A 23,043-nucleotide genomic window follows, 5' to 3' on the forward strand; every position below is an offset into this window, starting at 1 on the left:
GTACAGTTCCCCATTTGTTTTATCATTTAACGTTCCAGGTATAGAGCGCATCAGCGCACAGATGAGAGAGTGCCGAGCCTCAGACATGACCCAGGCAACAAGGCTGTAAGGCACAAAGGCATCAATAGCCTTTTCCCCACACGCGCACTTCGACAAACGCCTGCCATTTACCGGGTGTGCCTTCGCTCTTCCTCTTTTCCTTCCTCTCCCCCATCCTTCTCATCTCCCCTCCGGGATCTCTAATCTTCGCTTTTTTCTTTTCTTTCCCCTGCATTCTTTCAAAGCAGCTTGTGTCGATTGGAGAGTTTTCTGAAAGCCCGTTCCTCTCAAGAAGATATTGCAAATAGCCACTTCGATTCGTTCCGTCCCCCTGAGAGACCCCCAAGAGAAAAGGTTGCTCGCGTCTGGCCGACATCCGAAATCTCGATACCCAACTTTCGGTCATCCTTGACTTCGCCAGCTCATCAAACCCCCGGCCTTTTTCCCTGAACCTTACGCCTGGCGTCATCTAGAAGACTCCACTTTTTGTTGTGAACCGTTCGCCGTCTTTTCAACCTGTCCATCTCTGTTCTGCCCTTCCACTCGGGTGATCCACCTCATCTATTACATCCGGTGATTTCAGTTCGTCAGTCGCGCGAAGTCCGATCGATTTACTTGGAAGTTGCGGAGCAACACCAAAGACAGGAAACGCTGTGCCTGTGCCAGTGGACTTTGTGTGTGAGGTATTGATAATTTCCGTTGTGGTTCGACTGCTCTTGCATGTCCACTTCTGTTTTGTGGCCACCGAACTGCATCGTTACCCCAACCCTGATTCTCGCAGTCTCATTCCACAAGTGTTGTTGGAAGAGTCACCATTTTCAACCTGTACAGCCTGACCGCAATCGTGTTCTTGCCTTGCTGTTTGTTGGATTCATTCTCAATTCTCCGCAGCACTGCTTGTCGTTCTTCGTGGTATGCGGATGACTATCTTTCCTGCAACTCCGCTACTAATTACACGCTAACTCCGAATCAATCCGCAGAGACTTCCTACTTCACCCGGACAGACATTTTCCTTTCACCTTGGTCACCAATCGTTGACGCTAATTGCGATCCGGACGTACAACCTGAATATCTCCTAATTACCTCACCGTGAAAAGCGAGTCCAAAGTTTTGTGGTTGATCCCGAAAACTTGCATCTATTCCTTTCTCGGTGAGCTTTCAACGGTCACTTCACGCTTCTTCGTCTGGTTCATTGCACATAATATTCTCAATTCGCCATCTCACTTTCGACACACCACGAAATCGCGAGAATGGACGCAGGCGGTCTGTCTCAAATGAACTTCAACAACAACTTCAACAGCAACACCTCCCTTGGTGTGCCTGGTTCCGGGTTTGCATCTCGAGGCAAAGGCTCGCACATCAAGCGCCTAAGCGTACCTCCTAATATCGCTACTATTGATGAATCACAGGCCTCGGCGTCCTTGGCAACCCCTCGCACGAGTCGCTCTCACCTTCTGGCCGGCCTGAGAACCGCGCCCCGCTCTGCTACCCTCCCGTCACACCAGTTGCAGCAGCAGCACCAGGCGCAGCCGCAGCAGCAGCAGTATCGATATCACCACCAACAACAGCGGAACGGCGCAGACATTCCTCGCTACACAAGCCACAATGTTCGCGGAACCGATCGTGTGCCGCAGACTGCCACGGGAGCCGGATTCCCGCAGCACACGTTCGCTCAATCTCAGGCTTCAAACTCGCATCATGGCCGGCCTATGTACACGACCCCGGAGCAGGTTCTAGCCCCTCCCACTCTTGATGTGGGTGGCGACAATGGTATCGACGAGAACCTGTACGCTGAACTGATGTCTACCAACCTTTTCTTGGCCGCTCAACAACAACGCCTTCAACAGCAATTGATCAGTGTTACTGCCGCCGCACAGCAATTCCAAGGATTGACACTGGGTGGAGCGAATCGCGCTCAACAACAGCCTATGTCTGGGCTGAACATGGGGTCTGGTATGGGATTCTACCAGCAACAGCTTCAACAGGGTGTCCAGCCCGTGGTTCAGCCTGTTCCTGGACAGCCTGGTTGGTTTTCGGTGTACAACCCTCTCACCGGCCAGCAGAGCTACGTCATGGATAACAGCTATCAGGAGGAGAGCCCCAGCTATGCAGACAACTACTCGACCGCGCAGCAGGTGCCTCAATTCCGTGCTGAGATTTCTCCTCCAGCCGAGCCTATTACTTCGCCAGTCCAGTCTCTTCCGCCGGTCTCTCCGCCTACTGGTACCCCATCGCCTCCCACTGACTCCACTGCCTTCCGTCGTAACAACCGCAAGGGCCCGCTATTTAACTCGGTGCTGAAGTCTACCATCGATACAACCAAGGCTAATAACAGCGTTGGAAACGGTCCACGGTCTGCAGCCTTCCCACCTACCCCTGCCACTGGGACTTTCGGCCCCGGCCAAGCTCGTGCGGGTGAGCATCCTACTCGCCAACCACGTGGGCCACCTGGGCTCGAGGAACTTGTTGCCAAGCCTACGTCTAAGCACGAAGGAAGTAAAAACTTCGCCACCCGCCAGCGGCGACGCGCTGTTCACAGCCTTGTACGCGCTGGTATTGAACGTCGTGGCGATACCCGTAGCTTCGGCTATAGCAGCGGCGGTACCAATACCCCTGCGAGTGAAAAGGAATTTGCTTTTTCGGATGGCGATGACGCAACTGTCCGAAGTGGGAGCCTGTCTAGCAAACCCAGCCTAGGCAGTCTTCGTGCTGTTGCCAATGGAGCGATTGGGTCCGAGCGAAAGGAGAAGAATGGCCGAGAGCGCAAGTCTCCGGATAGTCCTTTCCTCAGCGCCACCCCAACTGGAAGCGAAGACGGCTACTTTGGTTCCAGGCTGTCGGATGCAGTCTCATCGCCAAATTCTGGTACCACCTCGCCCTCTGTGGCTGCCATCGTTGCCGGTCAGGGAAACGCCACGCAAGCAAACGAACGTCGAAAGACGCCAATGCTCGTGTTATCCAGCGCTGAAAAGCGCAAGACTCCATTCGTGTAATGCCGCCCTCATCATGTGACAGTGATCTATGACTCTTATCCGCGCTCCGCATGCTTGTTTCTATTTTTCTTTTACTCTCCTTTGACAAGGCGCCCCACGACTTTCCATTCAATGTGGCCCAGGACGGTGAAGTCCTTGAGTCGGGCTCGCTCTCCATTCTTTTTTGCTGCACTTCTCAGTCGACTATTCCAACTGGGCTATGCTAGCGAGTGACACAGATCATGCTTTGTTCGTCGGCGCACGTCATTGTGTTGTTCATTGCCAGCATTTCTCGTTCGACAGGACAAGACTTCTTGCCTTAATCGGCTGTGCTTTGTTTTGCGTTCTCTTTGAGATCAGAGCTGGCAAGTTTGCAATGATCATTGTCCAGAGGGCCTCTGCCCGCAGATCCGAGCTTTGCTAGATTTGCCGCTCCGATTTGCAGTCTCTCCTTTTTTTATTAATAGGGTCCCGAAGTACATCCGGTTATGTACAGACCGTCTATCCCAGCGGCCACCATCATAGGCTTTTTGAGTGCAATCGACCAATGCATACCTCTGCTGCCGATACTTCTCTTTTTGTCGTCGTAGTCTTATTGTATTGTCAGAGCATCCGATATAATCCAAATCGATTAGGGATTTTGTGCACTCAGAAATATCAATTCAATCCTATCAATCGCATCAATGAGAGTAGTTGCAAGCCCATAGTCTCGCAACCACTAATCTGCCCTAGACGGGAGCAATACACGAACTCGTGCGGCTGCCCCAGCCTTCAATGCGCAACAGCATGCCCGAGCTTGATGACAATCCGTGGGAGTTTTGAAGATATACCTAGTTGGCTGCAAGTTGCTGGTCGATTTCGACGCTTTGGGAAAATATTCATTCCTTGAACTTGGAAGCCGTATTGATTCAAGTCCAGCTCAGCATTCGAGAGGTATGAATTCCTTTCCGAATTAGTACCCTACCTATAGGTATATACACTCAGTATCACGCTGATAATCAAAGACAAGGCTGAGCTGCCGTAAACAAAAGACCCAAAAACAGAACAATGGTAATGCTATGAACTTGATGAATCATCGAGCGCTTAGAAAAGGAAAAAAAACAAACCAAAAAACAAACAAACATCTTGTCGAGACGAAAACGGCATGCGGGACAAATGAAGATCAATAAATGGTGGCTAGATTTCGGATTGTGCAACTGTAGTGATTAAAATCGATCAAAAGATTTGTTGGTGGAGATTGTCGTAGCTCGTAGGAATCGTGGCCTTTTTTTTATACGCTTTGCCAGCGGAGATGGGAAGCGTCCGTGTTTTTGACCCGGTCGTGGTGGTGTCAAGTAGAGATGGGTAAATCGGACTGAAGAAGGGATTGGGGAGAACCAGAGAGGGTGTGATACGGAGGCTGATTTGTCTTGAGGATAGAGGATACGGAGGTTTTCCTCCCGCTCCGTAATTCACCAACTCAAAGAGCGGAATCATGGCTAGAAACTGAATAACCCGCTGCGTTTCTTACCCAAGGGGTAGACCATGAGTGCGGCCAGAAAGAGCCCCACGGATGTACCAATCGCCACTTGTATCATGCCGTAGCCGATATCAAAGGCCACGCCATAGTTCTGATTACGGGTTTGAGTGATAGTCATGTTCCTTGCGGCGTCCATGAATCCCTGCGTGCCATTTGAAATAACACCGTACGGTGCCCCAGTCATACCCTCTGCAGATGTGATGCCGGAGATGAGAGAGCCACTGGCTGCAAGACCGGATGGAACCAGTACGAAGATGGCGGGAAGCATGGCAGCTGCTGCAAGGCCATGGCGGACTCGGCTGTAGACGTTGCCCAGGACCCCGATGACGAATGCACCCAGGGCATTGGACACCTGAGTATTGGAGATGAATCTCTTGGAACTGAAGTAGCTCACCACGTAACCCGATAATGAAATGATAAGCATGACCGGGAGCTGTTTCCATTTGGAGTGATTCACGAGAGCCAGACAGACGGTGAAGCAAAGCACGAATGGGAAGCGTTGCAGGTACTCGTTCGTAATGGGACTCGGGGGGCATGTGTACTCTGTTGTCGCTTCGGAATCGAGGAGACCATAGACAGCTGTGCCGATAGTGACACCAAAGCCAAGGAACATGGAGTAGATGATGGCATAGACCATGCGAACAGAGCCCGCAACAAGGCTTCGAGATTGGAGCTCGAGGCTGGCACAGAGAACAGTGTAGCCGGGAAGGATCAGCGCGATGGAAGACTGCGCCAGCGCCGAGAAACAGAACACCGGCTCGCCCTGATACCGAATGCTTCCGAATGCCCGCGCAAGAAAGGATGTCAAGACTGCGGCCGAAATTTCGAAGACGTTGGAGTAAAGGCTGGATTTCGGGTACAAGACGAGCTGAAGGACGCCGAGAAGACAACCCAGCACGAAGGCGATAGGCATGTCGATCGGCCGCGCACCAAAGGCGAATGGGCCAACTGAGGCACTGGCACATCCATGTATGAAGATCAAGAATAGCGTGTGAAATTTGTTGTGGCGCTTCATTGTTGCGTCAAGCCGCTGGATAGCTTCCTCCACGCCGATGACGTCGTGAATCACCTCCTTATAGATCTCGTGGATGTCGGCCAACCTGCCAAGATCAATTCCTTGGGCTGAGCGCACAACCTTGACCTCTGTGGTATGTGTCGAGGCATCATCGAACGAAATGATCATACAATCCGGGATGTACAAGAATTGGGCATCAATCTCCAGCACACGGGCTGTCATCCGCATCGATTCTTCCAGACGATGCGTTGGCGCACCATACTTCATCAATGCTCGACATAGTTTGACCAGATAACGTTGCCGCGAGAGAAGCTCTGCGATATGAATGGTGATGCGAATCTCATCTTCAAGTCGAGGTTTTGCCCATCGACGAGGTCCAGACCCCGTGGCAGCAGTAGCGCCACTGCTGGGAGACCGTCGCAAGAGGTTCAAGGGTGATGGTAGCTTACTAGAGCCGGAGAAAGAGCCGCTGGACCGACTTGGAGGCTTTTCATACCATTTCTTTGGTCGCTGTGGCTTCCATGTGGAATCCAACGAGCCTGCCCGAGTGCTGGAGCCGTCAGAGACGCTACTGTTGCGAGAGTCCCCCAGCAGGTCTCGAGTAGAGGACGAGTTTCGTCGAGTCTGATCATGCAGTTTGAGTATTGACGAGAGAATGCCATTTCGAAACTGCCGAGGCCGCTCAAAAGAGCTGTCCGAGTCCCGACCCTGCAGGGTTGGGGAGACATGACCGGACAGCGAGTCGGGAGACGCAGATCGATTGCCCCCACTACTGGCAAATGGGTTGAACTCGTGTGAAAACATTGATGATACGTAGTTACCAGGCATCGCAGAGCGGAAACAGCATCGACCGGTAGAATGCTCCTGTGCCTTTACATCAGCCAGCGACAAGCTTGCCACGCTCGAGTTGTCGAAATTGAGTCGCTGCACGTCGCTTCCGATCACAGTCGATTCATTGCAAGCTCCCACGGAGACCAAGGTTCTGGATGATGGAGAATCGAAGGCAGTGGCTAAGTTTTCTCGATAAAAGTTCGACTTTGAGTTTCTACGAGGCCGCCGAAGAAGGGATATCAATCGCTTTGCTCTCTGCCGCGCGTAACATCTTGATCGCCCCTTGCCGTTCCATTTAGCTGTGGCGCCGTAGACGATCCGATTGCTATTCCATTCAGTCGATGAAGGAGGAGTGAAACGGCTGATCTTCAAGCCAGTGACATCGACTGACGCGTGTGGTGACTCGTCCTCCCCCGAGGGCCTCTGGAGGGGGCGCTGGCTGGCCCTACTTCCCTGGATGACTGGAATGTTGGCGGCGGGCGCCGGCCTTTGAGGGAGCTGAGAGCTCTCTTGATGGCCCAATCGGTGCGCTTCCAGCACTGTCGGAGGTGGAAGCTGCCTCGAAGCTGACCCCTCTACGACAAACTTGACGCGACTGGCGCTGTCGACAGTGGTATCAGCATTCCAATGACCTTGATGCATGTCCACGTCATTTTGTGGCTTTAAAATTGGGGGAGAGCAGTCTCCCTCTCCATCACATGCAGAGAGTGAGTTGGAGAAATGAAGGACATCTGTGAGTCTTGCTGCGGCATTTGGACTGCACGGTGGAAAATAGACAGGAAAATTGCTGGGTCTCCTGGCCATTCTTCTTGACGCGTAGTGGTCTAGTGGTGCGTATGCATGCAACTGAAGGCCCGCTGCAAACCCTTGGGCCAATCTGAATGCTGATGGAGTCTTCAACTATCCTGATGAGCGATATCGCTGCTTCGCACAATTGCTTTATTCAGACGATGGATCTCGTTGTGAATGAACAATAGGAGACTGGACCACAGAAGCAGATGCCTCAACTGGTATCTCAATATCAGCCTACGATCAAGTTTAATGCATCACGGAGTAAGCATCCCCGTACTGAAATGGGCCTTTCATATGAATGAGATTGCAGACTTCTCTTAGAAAGTCAAGTCCTCAGAGGTACTGACCTAAAATACTATCATTGGAAATGGAACTTTCCAAGGCGAATGAAATTGATTAGAGCAGTCCAAGGCCCTTGGCCACCGTGCAGAAGATTCTTCGTCTGAGTGGCGCGCAAAAGCTTTCCCTAGATGTGAAATGGGTTCACGCCGTTGATTGGGGAGGGCCCCCGCTGTGAAGAATTCCAAACGATGTCACAGAGGTCGTTGCCCAAGATCATGTCATGAAAGGGTGGGACAAGCGATGATGGGCCGAGGATCCTCGTTAAAAGGCTGATATTGGTTGTGTATCGAGGGGAATTAGCAGCTGGGTACAGACCAAGTAGGGCACGAGGACACGGTGAGCGAGAGTGATAGATCGGACACGTCGGATTATATTTCGGGAGCAAGAGGTGAAGATAGCAAGATCGGTTGAGAGGGAGGGAGATGGAGGAAGGTTGTGCTTAGCACAGATTCGTCCTTGGAGCACGACTCCCACTTCGGGGTTTTATTATGCCATTTTCGTGACTCCCTGGACTCTTCACACGGTTAGAAGCAGACTCCAATTCAGGGCTGCTGCCGTGCCGATGGACTGGGCCTTTACACGGGCCACACCTACGGAGAGAAGATGTACAAAACGTGAAGCTTCCATCCTTTTCAGAAATTTGGCCTTTTACGAGACTACTCGCACGCGTCGGTCAATTGGTCCGCTGGTGCTTTCGATGTGCGGCGGGTTGGGGACTTTTTACTCCGTCGATTTTTTCCTGTGAATGAAGCAGCCGGGGAACGCGCCAGAGTATTCATTTGTTTGACAATCCTGTCTCAAGCACATTGCACCCATCACCGAGTAGTGGAAATCTGCAGTATTTCACGTGGAAGACGTGATACGATTGCGCCAAGAAACAGTCAATATACGCCGCAGAGTAAGTGATCAGCTAGCAAAGTACTCCAGGATACCCGGACTCATTGGGTCCTGTTGAGCACGGCAGACAACAACAAACGATACCCGCTTTCTCTCAGTCTTGGAGCTCTCCATTCTCAGGGCAGAGGTGGAGAAAGACGAGTGCATCTCCCAATCGGGACTCTCTCAGAATGATATGGATCTCTTTGTGATGCCGTCGCCCTTGGATCGAAATTGCCAAAGGAACTGACAGCAGCAGCTTCCGGTTTCCGGTTTAGGTTCCACAGAGGGAGGCACCACATGTCACCAGGACCAGTGATGCTTTTGAATCCGATGACTGCAAGAATTTGGGGAGCGGAGCAAGCCGAATCCTAATATGTGGCAGGCCCAAAACAGAAAAAGAAAAGTTATTCAGACGCTTGAGGTCCTTGTTGGTCGGTACTGCGGCGCCTGTGATGTGGTCATCAATACCAGATGCTGTGACACCCCTTCCTTATTCTAAATGAGTTAAGCCGGACTGTTGAGATGGATGGAGTTTGGGGACGCTTTCACCATGAGATCATCGTCAGCATTGTTGAAAATGTCTTTCTCATATAAAGTTCCAAGTGGAATAAAGGCAGCAGGCAGGATGACTTGTATTATGAGTGCGGGAGGGCATGTATAGATAGTTAGGGTTTGTTGACATGGTCAATATGTCTACATTTGGTCGAACCGGATATCAAGCTTGCCAGTGCGTAATCACACTTAGATAGGTCCACTCGTCCTCGATGTGAGCATTGCAACCTTGGCATCCCATGCTCAGTCAACAGTCTTCAAAATGATTGGGTTCTACCTGGTCGAGAATCTTCGTCTGCATGTCTGCTGCACAGGACAGATCGTGCACCCACCTGCACCGGGGACCATCTGTTTGAATAACCTTTCGGCCCAGCGTCTGGCGGCCAAAAGGTACTTTGGAGATGACCTTAGCAACTTCCTCTTGAATCAGTAGTGAACTCTGTTTTCATTTACTTTTGACTTTTTTTGATTATCCTTTTCCCCCATTTTGTCGCGGACGCACCTATCCTCAGCCGCCCGTTGATCAACCGAGCCGCGAGACCCACCTCACTTGAATAAGAATCTACACATCAAATTGACTAAAAAAGGCTCGAATGGGGTCTGGAACTGATTCTTTGCAGACTAGCCGGACGTTGACAAGTCGTTCTGACTCGGTCAAGGCGATTGGACTGGTCACACAAATGACAAATCCAAAGGGACAGTAGTGCTTGTTCTGTTGCTAAACGTGTTCTGAACGATCAACCCTGTAAATGTAAGTGTAAGGTGCTCTTATCAACCCGTCGAAGAATTGACAGCTTCGCCATGAAAACCCACTGGTAGAGCTCTATTGACAAGGTTATTCGAGGGCATTCTACCTCTAGTTTTCCCACGCAATGGAAGTCCCGTCTGGCGTTTACCGCATGACTGTATGGAACTCAAGCCGGAGCATACCCCAACACACATTGGAAATGCACTGAGTACTCTGCCCATGAGCATGGGAACATGTGTCTGGAATTGAGTAAAAACTCGACTCAAATGTTCCCATCCTTCCCTCATGATGTCAAGTCAAGCCCAGCGCGTCATTGTGTCACCCACCCCCAGAGCTCCACCTACGATGAACCGTCGAGGGTCACAGCGAAGATGCAACTGACCTACACCGAGTAGGTGCATGAATGAAAATTCTGTGTACCCTTGCGACAAAAACATGATGGCATCCCGAGTCGTGGAGTACGTTCTGTGCTGCTGGTTTTGCATTCGGATCATGGATGAAGAAAGCACGCAGATCTAGCCGATCGAGGAAACACAACGACTCGTCAAATGACAGCTCTGGAAATCTGCTCAACCTTCGTATTTGCTCGCATGAACCCTGTCGATAAGGTCAGAGCCCAGATATGTCAATGGGCATCCACCTGCGCCTCTCTCTAAGCTGCCAACTAACATGCATTGCAAGCCGCCTCCGCAAGATTATCAACAACGGTAGATGATTTGTTTTTATTTTGATTTCTAACCAGTAACTGACGAGTTTCATGCGATCGCTGCTCTTCTACTATCCACCGCTCTTACATACACATTCACCATCTGTCGAACCAAGAGATACGACTGTCTTACCGCACCATGTCACCCACTACCCCTGCCTCGGTGTCGTACAGCAGCCTCCCTTCCACCTTCCAGACCTATCAAAAAGATGGTGATTTTTGTGTAGTCATGCAGGTGGTGCACTCACATGAACGGATCAGCACGCCCATGGAACTCACTGGCTTCGACGGGTGTGGGACCAGAATCGTAATCTAGATCGTTTCTCATCCAGACGATTCTAGGTGCTCATTCTCTCAAAGTGACTTGTTTACACTTTCCTCTTTGGGAAGGTCGGTGGTATACTGTAAGTTGATTGATGGTACCTTTGCGGAACACGAACCATGGATGCAAGCGGGCGACACATGCAAGGGTCTATCGAGGCTTGATCGGGGTTACGGTACTTCGAACCGAACAAGCTGTTCAGCAAGCATCGTGCCCACTTCATTTCATGTTGAGAAGCTGACAATGGTGTATTGGGGAGACCTGTTCATACGGAATATGCCCTCTATAGAATGGCCTTCCAGTAGACCTAGGAAATATGAATTTGATGACCTATCAATGATCCGCAGCAGTGCATAACAAGTCAATACTTACCTAGACAGCGGGGTACCTTCGGACCCGAGACGCTTCTCGTCGCTTTCTGTCCTGTCTTTACGCAAATTCCTGGCGCCGCAGGGACTGTAGCTTAATCGTAAAGGAAGAACCCCAACAGTCTGATATCGAACTAATTGACAAACCATTCTCAATGACAATAATTGTTGGACATTGCTCCAAGTCGCAACCCATCGTAACCTCGCCAGGTCCATTTCGCGTCAAGAGAGAGAAAGGGAGAGTATATACACGTGATCTGGCTTTGAAAACAAATTATCTTAAAACAAAACAAGCGGAGACTCGCGAAATTTGAATAGAACGCGATGTTTCTTGCCTTGTGGTATATTGAAAATCAGTCACACCTAGAACTCCATGCTTGCCTGGCCAAAGAGATGCAAAAAAGATAGAGAAAAACCGACGGAAAGAATGGAAGAAATGCAGGTATCTCCTGCCATATCTCCACCTCATAGTGGGTAATCAGATGCCCGATGCCCGATGCCCAATTCCCAATTGACCCATCAAGCAGGAGAAACCTTGAAGTGCAATGGTGGACCCGAGCCACACAGGGCCAGATTCCAGATGGGAAGCGGGACATTTGAATTGAAGCTATTGCAAGCCAACCTTGAGCAGTTGATCAAATCTGGGTCAACATATTGCACGAATTATCCCTATCGCCTTTCTAACCGACTGAGAGCACCGAGTATAAGGCCCAGGTCCCCGCGAGCCCCGCCGCTTGATATGTCCACCGAGCCTTGCTCACTTTCTTCTCCCTCGATAGCAAGCCGCTGCTGAGTATTTCGAGCGTCCCGCTCTTCCAGACGCTGGGCGCAGATACGCAGCACTCGAGACGACACAGCGTCTGCGGTTGAGCGATATAGTTCAATATCATGGATCCCTGCGGCCAGCGTATCCAGCGTCGGCGCAATACGGGTGGTGATTTTGGAGAGACGAGCTGAAACGACTGCAGGTGCCATTGGAGGCTGGGGTGTTGTGCGGTCGGTTGTATTAGGTCGTGAGGAATTGGAGGAGCTGGAGGTCGGTGGTGTGTAGAGGGTGGTGTAAAGCGATCGCTGCGTTGGGTCGAGAAGGGAGATGTTGATGTCGATGTCGGTAGTGGGTTGTTGCTTCGATCCGGGTGGCTTCCTTGGGGATTTGATGGGAGAATCGAGATCGATCCGAGGGAGTGCTGGCTGCTTGAGCAGCGCATTCAAGGCCTGCCTCTCTCTTTGGAGCCTGCGCAGAATCAGTCCGTTAGCTCACGTCTCTGCCACCCGCGCATTCCTTTCGTTCTTCCTCAATGTAGATCGCCATACTTTTGTATTTGCCCTTCCAGCTCCTTGATCTTCTCTGTATTTTGCACGTTCCTCGGGTTCGGCTTCTTCACCACCACTTTCGCGGGGCCTACCTCCTCCCGGCTGAACCAGTTGGAAAGATCGGAATTGGACGAGAATTCCTTCAAGATCTCCTCTTGTATTGCACGCGCTGAAAACCATCAATTGTCAGAGAAATCCCTCAATAGAAGATCATGAAAATAGGCAAAACACTCACCTGCTAGGCGGGCACTAATGTCATCAGAGTGAGATCCTGATGGTTTGTGGGGCAGAGCGCGCGTTGCGCACCAGATCAGCAACTGTCGCATGCGCCTGGGTTCTGGGAGACCTTCGTCTGCAATATGCTTATAGAAATCTGCCGTACTGACTTCTCGATGAGGCAAAGCTAATGAGTGCCGTGTTAGTTCCAATCTTGCGGACATGGTTGACAACGGCTCGTTCCAGACCCAAACTTACCATTGGAGGTTCCTGAATCTATCAAATCACTTGCTCTGCGTCCCCGCATCTGCAGACTGCTCCGGCGCCCTCCTTTTGATTTCGCTCCCCTGAACTCTTTGTTCCTTTGAATAACGGGTGTATCCGCTGTTGGCAGAGATACCTTGACTCCGACCGGTGGTTGCGCAGGAGAATGATACCCATTTGTTTCCTGTGGCTTCGCTTTAGGAGGCCTCCCCCTCTTCTTCTTCGTTTCGGATGGGGGTTCTTCCACGCGGTCGCGATTTCGATGTGTATGCGTTGTAGCTTCTGAGCGCAATTCCGAACCTAAATCTGATGATCTCAAAGATGCTCTCGTCGGTCGTTTTGAGGGTCGCTCATTCGTGACCTGCCCCTTTGCAGACCCTGCATTTTCCCCTGTGCCTTCTCCTGGTCGTTTCTTCGGTGGTCGCCCTCTTCGCGGTGAAGGCTGGAAGGTGGAATTATCCGCTTCTAATCGCGCAAAATGTGAAGCCGGCTGCGCCGTCATTGGTTTGGTCTTCTTTGAAGGCAAAATTGAGAACTCAAACCCGTCCGCGTCGTCGTCATAATCTGCAAATCGCACCAACCCATTTGCGCCTCGGTTAGCGCTCAGGTCCTTATTCGCGCAAACCATTGCATCAAATTCCCTATAAAAGCGGCGGAAGAGAATCACTCACCCGCTTTTCGTTTTGTCTCGTGGTGTGAGAGCTTTTCGAGCCCCTGCTTGTTCGCGCTCAGCTGCGTTCCTCTTCGCTCGAGTCCGCTTTTACTCGTTCCACCTGACGATCCACCAGAGCGCGAATGCGCTTGCGTAGCCGCCATGCCGAGAGTGAGCAGCGGTTCACGGCGCTTTGTTTTGGTTGTCGATGTCGTCACGACCGCGATGGTCATGTCAAAGACAACAACGGGGACAAGCTTCTTTGGGTTCAAATTATCCACCGTCGCAGAGCATCGATCTTTGCAATTGGAAATTGTCCGCGTTTAAAGGACTTGGTCGCTTTCTTCCAAGAGTCGACTTTATGACTTCGTGAGGAGCTCGAACGTGACTCCGTCGCCGGGTATTCGGGTTTCGCGTCGTCTTTGCGATTCGAGCTCGCGTCCACCGCCAACGTTGCCCCGAACAGTCAGCGCTCGTGTCTGGGTCTCTCGAGCCCTTGATTTAAAAGTTGTCACGTGTGCCGAAGAGCAAGAAGAACTGGTAGACTCGTGGATCACGCCCGCAATGCGAAAGAAGCTGCGGGCGGCAAGGATGCGCTGAAAGGTGGGTTGGTTAGAGGGATTCGGGCACGCGGTTGTTTTGGTCGGAGGGCGCGGGGCGCTAGTCCTTTTTCGGAAGCCCCCCCCATCTACCTGTGACCCAAGTACGTCCCATCATGTCCTGGATCGTTGAAGATAACCATCGTGTTAAGGTACCAACAATATTCATGCCAGCCTTACTGGGCACACTCTTGCCTTCTCTGGTATTGCACTAAGGAACAATGCATATAGAGCAAAGTACGGTCCGACTACTCAGCGACTGTCATTGACTGAAATCAACTCATAAAATCGAGATGCCTGATCCAGACTATACTCCAATTTTCATACAGATCCGACCAGACAGGCTTCCCCTGCCGACTACCAGTGGTTATCCTCTTGATGACTCATGTGAATCGCGAATGAACATTCAAGTGCTACTAGCTAGATAATGGAGGCTAGTGCTCAAAGTCTAAGCTTTTTCGAGTTAATATGTCCGATGAAGAGGGTGCATATGGCCCGTCTTAAGATCTTCTTTCTTTGAAACTGTGATTACATTGCCGACGCCGCCAGTATTTCGGGATTTGCTGGGGACTCAAGACTCCCTGCAATACGGCGCTGGGCGGCCTGAAGTTCATCTTGTGTGACATCCTCAGCTCTCTTTGGCATGTCTGGTTCGTGTTGGGGAACATCAGGGGCGTGGGCGACCGACATGCCGACTCGGATCTAGAAAGAGTTTTAGTAAAGGTAAAGTCTGTTTTCAATGAGCATCACGCATATACGTACCAGTGTCTCCAAGGCACCCTTCGAGTTGTCCACCAAGTCTGAATCGAAATTGATTTTCCCTTCCTCGAACAAGAGAAGAATTGTGCTGCCACCGAACTTGAAGTATCCCAACTCCTCCGCTCGAGATACGTTCTCGCCCGCATTGCGAGTTATGACAGTGCTGCCGACCATCATGGCTCCGACGCAGACCACCATGACACGGCCGTGAGCCACGGAGTCAATTGGAACGAGCACGCGCACATTTTCACCGTAGACATCCAATGCGGATCGGATAGCCATGGGATTCACAGTGTAGTACTCCCCTTCAATCGTTTTGGGCTCACCCATCACGCCATCCACCGGAATGTGGAAACGGTGATAATCTTGCGGAGCGAGTCGGAAGACACCGAGCGCGCCATTCTTGTATCGAGCAGCATCCTCGGGGTAGGCGTTCCCCAGTAACCTTTCCACTGAGAACTCACGTCCCTTGACCCAGATGCCGGTGGCCTCACTCATACGGTCAAAGACCACGGAACGACAATCAGCAGGCGATACAACCACCCTAGGCTCATCGGGTGCTGAGCAGGGACGCGCTCCAGGTTTCAATGCGCGGTAGAAGAACTCGTTGAAAGTGCGGAATTGATCCAGTGGCAGAAGAACCTCGGACATGTCAAGCCGATGGAAGTTGATGAAATCCCGAATCTGGCTGGCAGACGCTGGATCATCGTACTTGCGGCCTTGCTTGATACTCAGCGATTTCAAGACACGGCGAACTGTGGGAGGAGGTCAGCTAGGATGCACCATGGGGCGGGTAAAAGACTGCAAGACAGCACAGGGCAAACGTACTTCTTTTCTTTTCCATATCTTTGCTCTTGATACCTTTGTACAGCAGTCGAATACCAAGACGAACATACACACTCATGCGCTCTTCATTGATCTGACCCGTGATCCGATCCTGAACGAGGATATTGGCCGAATTGGCTCCCAATTTGTATCCGCCGTACGACAGCTTGGTGATGACTTTAGAGTACCATTTCCGCTGTGCTTGACTGGATGTCACGAACCCGCCCATCACCAGGTTGTCGACCTGACGCCAGTCACGACTGGCACAAGTTGCGATATGTGTGATGATGTCTGCATCTGACCGTTTCGAAAGGCGTGGCTGATGGCATAGAGGACACTCGCGAATTTCAACAACATGCTCCTCGCCACGCTCATCCGCCAGGTCATCAGGGTGATCTCCGTCGCTCGAGCTTGATTTCTCGTCACTGCTGATAGTGGGAACCGCTGCGTTGATAGAATTAGCATTGATTTTTTGGTATGTGGGGTCCCAATCGTCGCTGTGGCCGATGGTTGAGCGCTCACTTTCTTGGCTTGCGGTAGGCGATCCTCCCACCCCCGGTCGACCATGTAGAGAGGCTGTAAGGGCCGGAGGTTGGGAGCCTTTTTTCTGCAAAGCGCGCAGCGTATCTTCTAGGCAAATTACACATTCATCGAAACTCAGATCAGCGGCTTCAGACTCATCTGGGCTACTGAAGCGTTTGAAGAAACCATCGACAGTTGATTCCTTCAGTGTGGATCCGAGGGTATCAAGCATAGTGATCATTTCCACCTTGTCGATCCGACCGCTCTCATCGGCATCGTACTGCTTCAGCATCAGGCGCCAAAACTGTTGACGTAAAGCACTGTACGGCAGGTATTTAGCCTTTATGAACAACTCCGGGGAATGCTTTGCTTCCCATCGCTCTCGATTCTTGAGAATCAAGGGAATCCGGTACTCCCGTAGGCCTTCGTCGTCCACTTCAGGGATGACGAGCGAATCGGAACTGTCCATGGCTGCAGGATCCTTTGCATCGGGCGCCGGAACTTGCAATGTAGAGCTACTAGTATCAATATCGAGGACATTCTCTGACGAGTTCGGGGCTGACGAAGCACGATTGGCCATTTCGAGAATGGACTGAGACGACACCGAGGTCGCGGAATTCTGGGACCGGAGGATGGGCCTGGCTCCTGTGAAGAAGTTCGTAGATGATGGTGACGGGCTGACTGCCAGGCGTGGACTCGATTTATTTGGATCGGGAGCGTCAAGTTCCACAAAGTGATATAAGCCAGAGTTCGGGTCCGCCTCCGGGGCCGACGCGATGAGTTTCTGAAGTGGGAAGCTGGCGGATGCAACAAAGTCGTTGCCTGAGAATTTGTCCCGGTCCATGACGGTGAAGCTGATGGTGTACATCTGCTCGTGCTTCATGACTTGGAAAACCATCTTTTCATGGTAGACCGGGTTGAGATTATGTCGGATGACCGGCGTTCGAAGAGTCTTGCGTCCTAATGAAGTCACGACGAAGGGGTCCATATCAAAGGACGTGCGAGTCACTGGGATAAGCATCATCAGCCAAGCACGTCGAGCAATGAAAGGACAAGAAGATGATCGAACAGGGAGACCCAGGTGAAGCGGGGGAGTGTCTTACCATTGTGCTCAGGTGGCAGATCTCTGACCCGAACGACTTCAATGAACACAATACCTTGAACACCAGTGCCCGAGCCCGAGAATTGATATGCGCGAGCGGCCAGAGATCTCTTCCTCAAGCGAGCCAAACGATGACGGCGCCGGCGCGTCTCCACGACCTCGGGTCGTGAGGGGTCATCTGTCTCATCCGAGGTCTCCTGGTCGAGGTCATCATCCAGGTCGAGTTGCTGTAATTGCTCATCGGGCGACGAATCATCCTCCTCTCCTGCGCGCACCAGGCTCCTGAACTTCCGGTAGATATCGGCGGGGGGCGGGGTCGGAGTTGCCGGATCGACGAGGGAGAATTGAAGCAGGATCTCGCCGGACACGTTACTGTCCTTCTTCTCACGCTTTTTCTTCTTGTGCTCGGGCCGATTGGACCCGCGTTTCGACTTCAACGTGTACCATGTAGGCTGAGCATGTTATGAGCATTCACTTGCCATTCTCGAAAGGGTGGTACCTTCTTGGCTCGCCGAGTACGAACTCACCTCCTGTGCGATTTGTCCGTCGGCAAAGATATCCTCCAATGCAATGTCGATCTCCCCCATGTAATCCTTGCCAAATCGATCATGATCCCAGCAAATAAATTCGAGTAGGGGCACACCCGCGATGGGCATGTCGAAGGACACGTTCCACTCGGGATTCAAGGTCTTCGATATCGTCGGCGTCGATTGCCGCGAGTCGCCCAGCGTCACCACGAGGTACTGTGGACCGATTGTTGATCAGTGCTCGTCCCTGCTGTCACGGAGATTGAAGAGCCGAGGAGGAGGGAGGGGGTGTGTTTTTTTAGGTCGCATGATCGCTTACCGGATCACTCGTGCCATTGCGATCCTTTGCGGCGAGATTTCGTCCCTGTACAACATCCCGTCTTCGGTCAGCCCGAAATCAACATTGGACGCGGGGTAACCCCGTCCAGTATCCATCCACTGCAGGGGGGTAAGAAAGAGCTCTGTCGACGAACCTTGATGACCGTCACCTTCAGCAACAATTGCGGCCTAGGGTCCACCGAGCGCGTCGGACTGACGCTGCGGCTCTGTCCTGGGGTTGTGCTAGCGCTCCTGGCGCTTAGATGCGAGCTGAGACGCTGGGGGATTGGCAGCCGGACCATGGCGGGAAGTGTGGCTAGTGGGGGGAGAAGGGTGTTGTGGTAGATGGGGTTTCAGACCGCTGAGAAGACAGATGAAGGGAACAATGAGAAGAAGAAGAAGAAGGGAAAAGGTGGTGGTGATTGATACACGGAGCACACCACACCAGGTCAATGAGAGACAGGTGGCAGGAAGAGGAGAGGTTTGGTAGGCGGCCGAGGTGACTTGGAGCGCAATGGGGACCGAGGATGAGTACTTGGTGACCGTCGGATCAAATGAAAAGGCCCCTGATCCCAAACTTCTCTCTCAAGAGAAGAAGTTGGCAGTTGAAATTGTCCGACGGTGGCTTGGACTCTGCGAAAGACGCCCCAGGCCGTGGATCTGTGATCTGCTCTGTTGCTCGGGTCGATCCCACAAGAGCGCAAAGCCAAGCCTGCGGACGGGGGCCACTCGACCCAAAGAAGGTCCCAGTCGAGTCGAGCCGAAGGAGAACAACGGCCCCAGTTAGGCAATGGGCCACACAGCCGGTGCAATCAGGGTCAGGCGTGCTGCAAAGTGCAAATCAACAGTCGCCGTTCGAGATTACAGAGCTGACAGTAGGGGAGTTGTTGTTGGAAAATGCGTTTTGGCTCTGTGCTGTACCTCGAAGGAAAGAAGGATTTTAGGCAATGTCCAGTCGGTACAGTGACCGAGTTGGCGAGCAGGTGGAAAGGCCAGCAATGCCACAGGAGTAGTCTGACAGAGTAGTCTGACAGAGAAGTCTGACACAGTCAGGTTAGTAGTCAACACTCAACGAGTCAACAGTAGTCCACCCCACACGACCAGTTGGAACTTGGGACAGACCCGTCTTCAACGGAGCGCAGAACATAGATGCCTATTTTGCGCCAGGGCCCCAGTGCAGAGCCAGACCTGAACTCACGGGCAGGCGAATCCCGAGCACTCCGGAGGCCGCACCGTAATCGCAAAGGGTGGCCCACTTGCGTTCTACTACAGCCCCAGATTTCTCTGTCAGTCTGTTGGTGGTGTTTGCTGGCGGTGGTTCCCAAGACTCGCGATTCAGGAGGGTGGTCTTGCCTCTTTGGTTCCTTGATGGAAGGAAACGACTGACCGAGGGACTGTTAGGTGGTATACTAGAGCTGGGGGAGCTCAAGAGCATCAGGGCCTGGATATCACCACTCCCGATCAGGAGTCAGGACTCAGGACTCAGGAGCCGTGACGGTACCAACGACCAGAGCCCCAAGAAACCTCACAACGTCAGGCTGGCTCGGCCGACTCCACTTGGGGCAAACAGCCAACAGATGCTGGGTAAAGTCCGACTGAGAACTCGTCCGCATTAACTCGGATCGCGGTTGAGCGCTTACAATTCTCTCCACTCTCAAGGGGGGGGCGACTGCTCATTGTGCTCAATGTTGGCAAGTGGGAATACCGGAACAGTAGGACGGCAGTAAGTTAAGTAGTAGTAACACTAACAATTGAAGTTACAAGTCACTAACTCACTAAAGCGGGTACTCAGTGCTCACTAGGTACTACTCACTAGAGTGATAGAGTCACTACGGAGATACTCTCATCTCTATTGTAAGATTGAAGAATTAGTTACTGTAGTTTCACTACATGGATATGGTCCTTATAGGCCGCGTCAGGCATCTACTGTAGAATAAAAACTCCCCCTCAATCAGTGGTCGGGACTCTCGGGAGTCAGGACTATGCTTCGTCGTCTCATTGACACCGCATGGGAGTTCCAAACAACCATTATTGTCGTACCTGACGCGCAGTGTGATATGGAACAGACTAGACCGAGGCATGTAAAAAAGATACTGCACAGGGTGCAGTTCATAACTCGTGCCGAGGACTTTGATCATCTATTTCCATCTTTCTTCTTTCATCTCTACCGTACAGTGTCATGAATTCCACGAAAGTGAACGTGCTATCGCGCAGTGGGGGCCGATGGCATACGGAGGTATGGACCGCTTTGCAAATGAGGTGGCCCACGAACGTCATGCTCCAAAGGCCAAACTACTGACTCGATCCACCGTATCCAGTCTGGTCCCTGCTCGCTCATGCGACGATAGACGATTTCTTTGGCCCAGGAGGTGGCTGACGCAGCGACCGTGCAGACGACTACCCCTCACTCATCCATGAGGGCGGAGATGGGATGGCCGCAGGTCGTCTAAAAAGGAGTGAGCCTGGAACAAGGATCAAAACACAGAGCTTCAAAGACGCAAAGGACTCAAGGAACTCAGGGATTTGCAAGGATGGAATTGATCGTAGTTCAAATTTGGCTTGAGCCTCCCGAGACACCAGGCCCATGCACGGATTCAGTTTCTTGGCGCTCGTCATGCACATCTGACAAGGTGACGAATCACTTCGGGTCCGAGGCACAGCATATGGGAAAGCATGAGACATGCAGATGAGACGCACTGCTTCCGCTGGCAGATACAGCGTCTTTGCATGGCCCGCTGTCTTCTTGATGATTCCGAGGCGTGACATCACCGTCCTTTGGCGCCGAGACTACAGTGCCTACCACGAACTCGGAAGCTAAGGAATCGACAGGTGGGACAAAGGACATTCATTTAACCCTGTACCTAGGGCAGCGCCCAGGTACGTGAATAAGAACGCTACGAATTGTATTAGATCTGTAGGATCCCGCGAGCGGACATGTAGAACATGGATTCAGTCCATGTCGAACGGCAATCCATATATCGAAAGTACTGTATACGGAATTCAACATCTCCAATGAAGGACTCGTGCTCGATCCGATGGCAACGAGCCCGGCATCAATAAACGAGAAAACATTCAGTGACCCCGTCACGTCGCTCAAATGGATCGACTCATTGCACCGCACCACTCAGACTCAAAGCTTTCTCTCTCAGTCCTCTCGACGGTCTGCTCGGCCCCAAACTTCGTCGGCGTTGGCTTTGCCTTTGGTCTCGGGAACCCAGCGGTAGATGAACAAGCCAAATAGGATCGCCATGCCTGCAAACAACCAGTAGATCTTGCCGCGCCCTCCCAGAGCGTCGTTCAAAATGGGGAAGAATTGAGCGACCACAAATGTAGCCGTCCAGTTGGCGGCCAATGCACAACTCTGAGCAGCGCCAACTGCTTCAGGGCCGACCAGCTCAGAAGCTAAAATAAATGGCACAGGACCGAGGCCGACCGCGAATGACGCGACGAAGAGTAAGGCGGCCATTGCCGACACCACTTGCTGGCCAAAGTAGATGCCGAGTGCCAGGAGGATGGAGCTTCCGCCCATACCGGCGATACTAATGAGGAGACACGTCTTCCGACCAATGCGGTCGGGCAAAGGAGAGCAAGCCAGCGTCATGATGAGGTTGATCGCAGAGATCAGGACACTCAGCAAGGCCGCCGCAGTCGGAAGAATACTCTGCAGTAAGGACACACTATACATGATGATACTATTGACTCCGGTCAACTGCTGAGCGATCATTACTCCCACAACGGCGATAATAGCAGGCCGGTAGAATGGATCACGGATGGCCTGCAGAATTGTCACAGCTTCCTTCTGAGGGGTTACCGAAGCCCCCGACGGAGCAAGCAGGGACTCTTCTTCCGGAGCACTAGCGACTGCCCAAGCGTGAGCCTCTGTCTCAATGTCTGCATCTTTGCCACGGATTCGCTGCAATACCTGGCATGCCTGACTGGCAGATTGGTGCTCGGCGAGCCAGGTTGGCGTCTCGGAGACCACCCAGAGGCCCAGAAACTGGATTGCACCGATGATTCCTGCCACAGCGAGGATCAATCTCCAGAGACTGTCATGACTCCAGAAGTAGCCCAGAGTTTGAGTCAACAAGATGCCGACATTGGTCATGATTTGCGTGAAAGCACCAAAGAGACCCTTGGATTCTGGCGGTGCAATTTCTGATACATAGATAGGGCCAACAACAATTGCCGCGCCTGATCCCACGCCGGAAAGGAACCTGCCCAGGGTTAGTACGGGAACAGCGGGTGCCAACGTCTCTGCGATGGGCCCTGTGATGAAAAAGACAGTGGTTGCAAAGAGGGCTACCCGTCGCCCATACTTGGTGGCCACGGGACCTGCCAGCAGAGCTCCCACCAAGCCACCAAGCGTGTAGATGGATGAAACGAGGCCAAATTGAGAGGGTCCCATGGGGATGCACTGTGGTAAGCCATTCGCTCTGACCACGGTCGAATGTACATTCTTCATGTCACAGCTGATGACAGCTTGAGGAGCATTGAGCTCAGCCTATTGTAGTGTTATCTCACGTATTGGACTGATGGTCATCGCAATGAGTCATCGCAATGAAGGGGAGGGGGGCAAGGCACTCACGAGATGATAGCCAAATTGGAGCGGCCCCAGCGTCGCAATGAAGACTGAATAGATCAGATACGGTGTGATCCGCCACCGATGAGACTGACTGTCCGCCATCTTTATGCAGAGATTCAACTCCCAGAGTGGGTTGTCAAGTTGCGAGCTGGCCGATAGCTAGGTTCTGTAAAGCTTGGCGGTCTTGATGATTGTAGCATGAAGACGAGGGTCAAACGAACCCTGGATTGAGGAGTGTATCTTCGTCCGTTCAGGACAAAGTAACACGCAAGGTTCCC

At 52.0% G+C, this 23,043-nt stretch overlaps 6 protein-coding genes across 6 annotated transcripts; 2 read left to right on the plus strand and 4 right to left on the minus strand.

Annotated features, from left to right (window-relative positions):
* Positions 1-1,289: 1,289 nt before the first annotated feature.
* N7539_007915 (uncharacterized protein) lies at positions 1,290-3,032 on the plus strand (the record flags this gene model as incomplete). Its single annotated transcript, XM_056937516.1, has 1 exon — positions 1,290-3,032. One exon carries the CDS (start codon positions 1,290-1,292, stop codon positions 3,030-3,032), a length of 1,743 nt encoding a protein of 580 aa, XP_056787381.1.
* A 1,457-nt stretch (positions 3,033-4,489) lies between these two features.
* N7539_007916 (threonine/serine exporter family protein) lies at positions 4,490-7,018 on the minus strand (the record flags this gene model as incomplete). The annotated part of the gene is made up of 1 exon (XM_056937517.1): positions 4,490-7,018. One exon carries the CDS (start codon positions 7,016-7,018, stop codon positions 4,490-4,492), a length of 2,529 nt encoding a protein of 842 aa, XP_056787382.1.
* Positions 7,019-11,754: 4,736 nt separating this feature from the next.
* Positions 11,755-13,764, minus strand: N7539_007917 (Mis12-Mtw1 family protein; the record flags this gene model as incomplete). Its single annotated transcript, XM_056937518.1, has 5 exons — positions 11,755-12,319; positions 12,400-12,568; positions 12,635-12,802; positions 12,874-13,443; positions 13,551-13,764. The coding sequence occupies 5 exons, from the start codon at positions 13,762-13,764 to the stop codon at positions 11,755-11,757; spliced, it is 1,686 nt and encodes a 561-aa protein (XP_056787383.1).
* An 894-nt stretch (positions 13,765-14,658) lies between these two features.
* On the minus strand, positions 14,659-18,485 carry N7539_007918 (putative phosphatidylserine decarboxylase Psd2; the record flags this gene model as incomplete). The annotated part of the gene is made up of 6 exons (XM_056937519.1): positions 14,659-14,832; positions 14,893-15,644; positions 15,718-17,244; positions 17,340-17,742; positions 17,866-18,081; positions 18,483-18,485. 6 exons carry the CDS (start codon positions 18,483-18,485, stop codon positions 14,659-14,661), a joined length of 3,075 nt encoding a protein of 1,024 aa, XP_056787384.1.
* A 212-nt stretch (positions 18,486-18,697) lies between these two features.
* N7539_007919 (uncharacterized protein) lies at positions 18,698-18,970 on the plus strand (the record flags this gene model as incomplete). Its single annotated transcript, XM_056937520.1, has 1 exon — positions 18,698-18,970. One exon carries the CDS (start codon positions 18,698-18,700, stop codon positions 18,968-18,970), a length of 273 nt encoding a protein of 90 aa, XP_056787385.1.
* A 2,358-nt stretch (positions 18,971-21,328) lies between these two features.
* N7539_007920 (putative MFS glucose transporter) lies at positions 21,329-22,867 on the minus strand (the record flags this gene model as incomplete). The annotated part of the gene is made up of 2 exons (XM_056937521.1): positions 21,329-22,684; positions 22,769-22,867. The coding sequence occupies 2 exons, from the start codon at positions 22,865-22,867 to the stop codon at positions 21,329-21,331; spliced, it is 1,455 nt and encodes a 484-aa protein (XP_056787386.1).
* Between the last annotated feature and the right edge of the window lie 176 nt (positions 22,868-23,043).

The sequence above is a fragment of the Penicillium diatomitis genome, assembly GCF_028827545.1.
Source record: "Penicillium diatomitis strain IBT 30728 chromosome Unknown utg000011l_segment0_segment0, whole genome shotgun sequence".
NCBI lineage: Eukaryota > Fungi > Ascomycota > Eurotiomycetes > Eurotiales > Aspergillaceae > Penicillium > Penicillium diatomitis.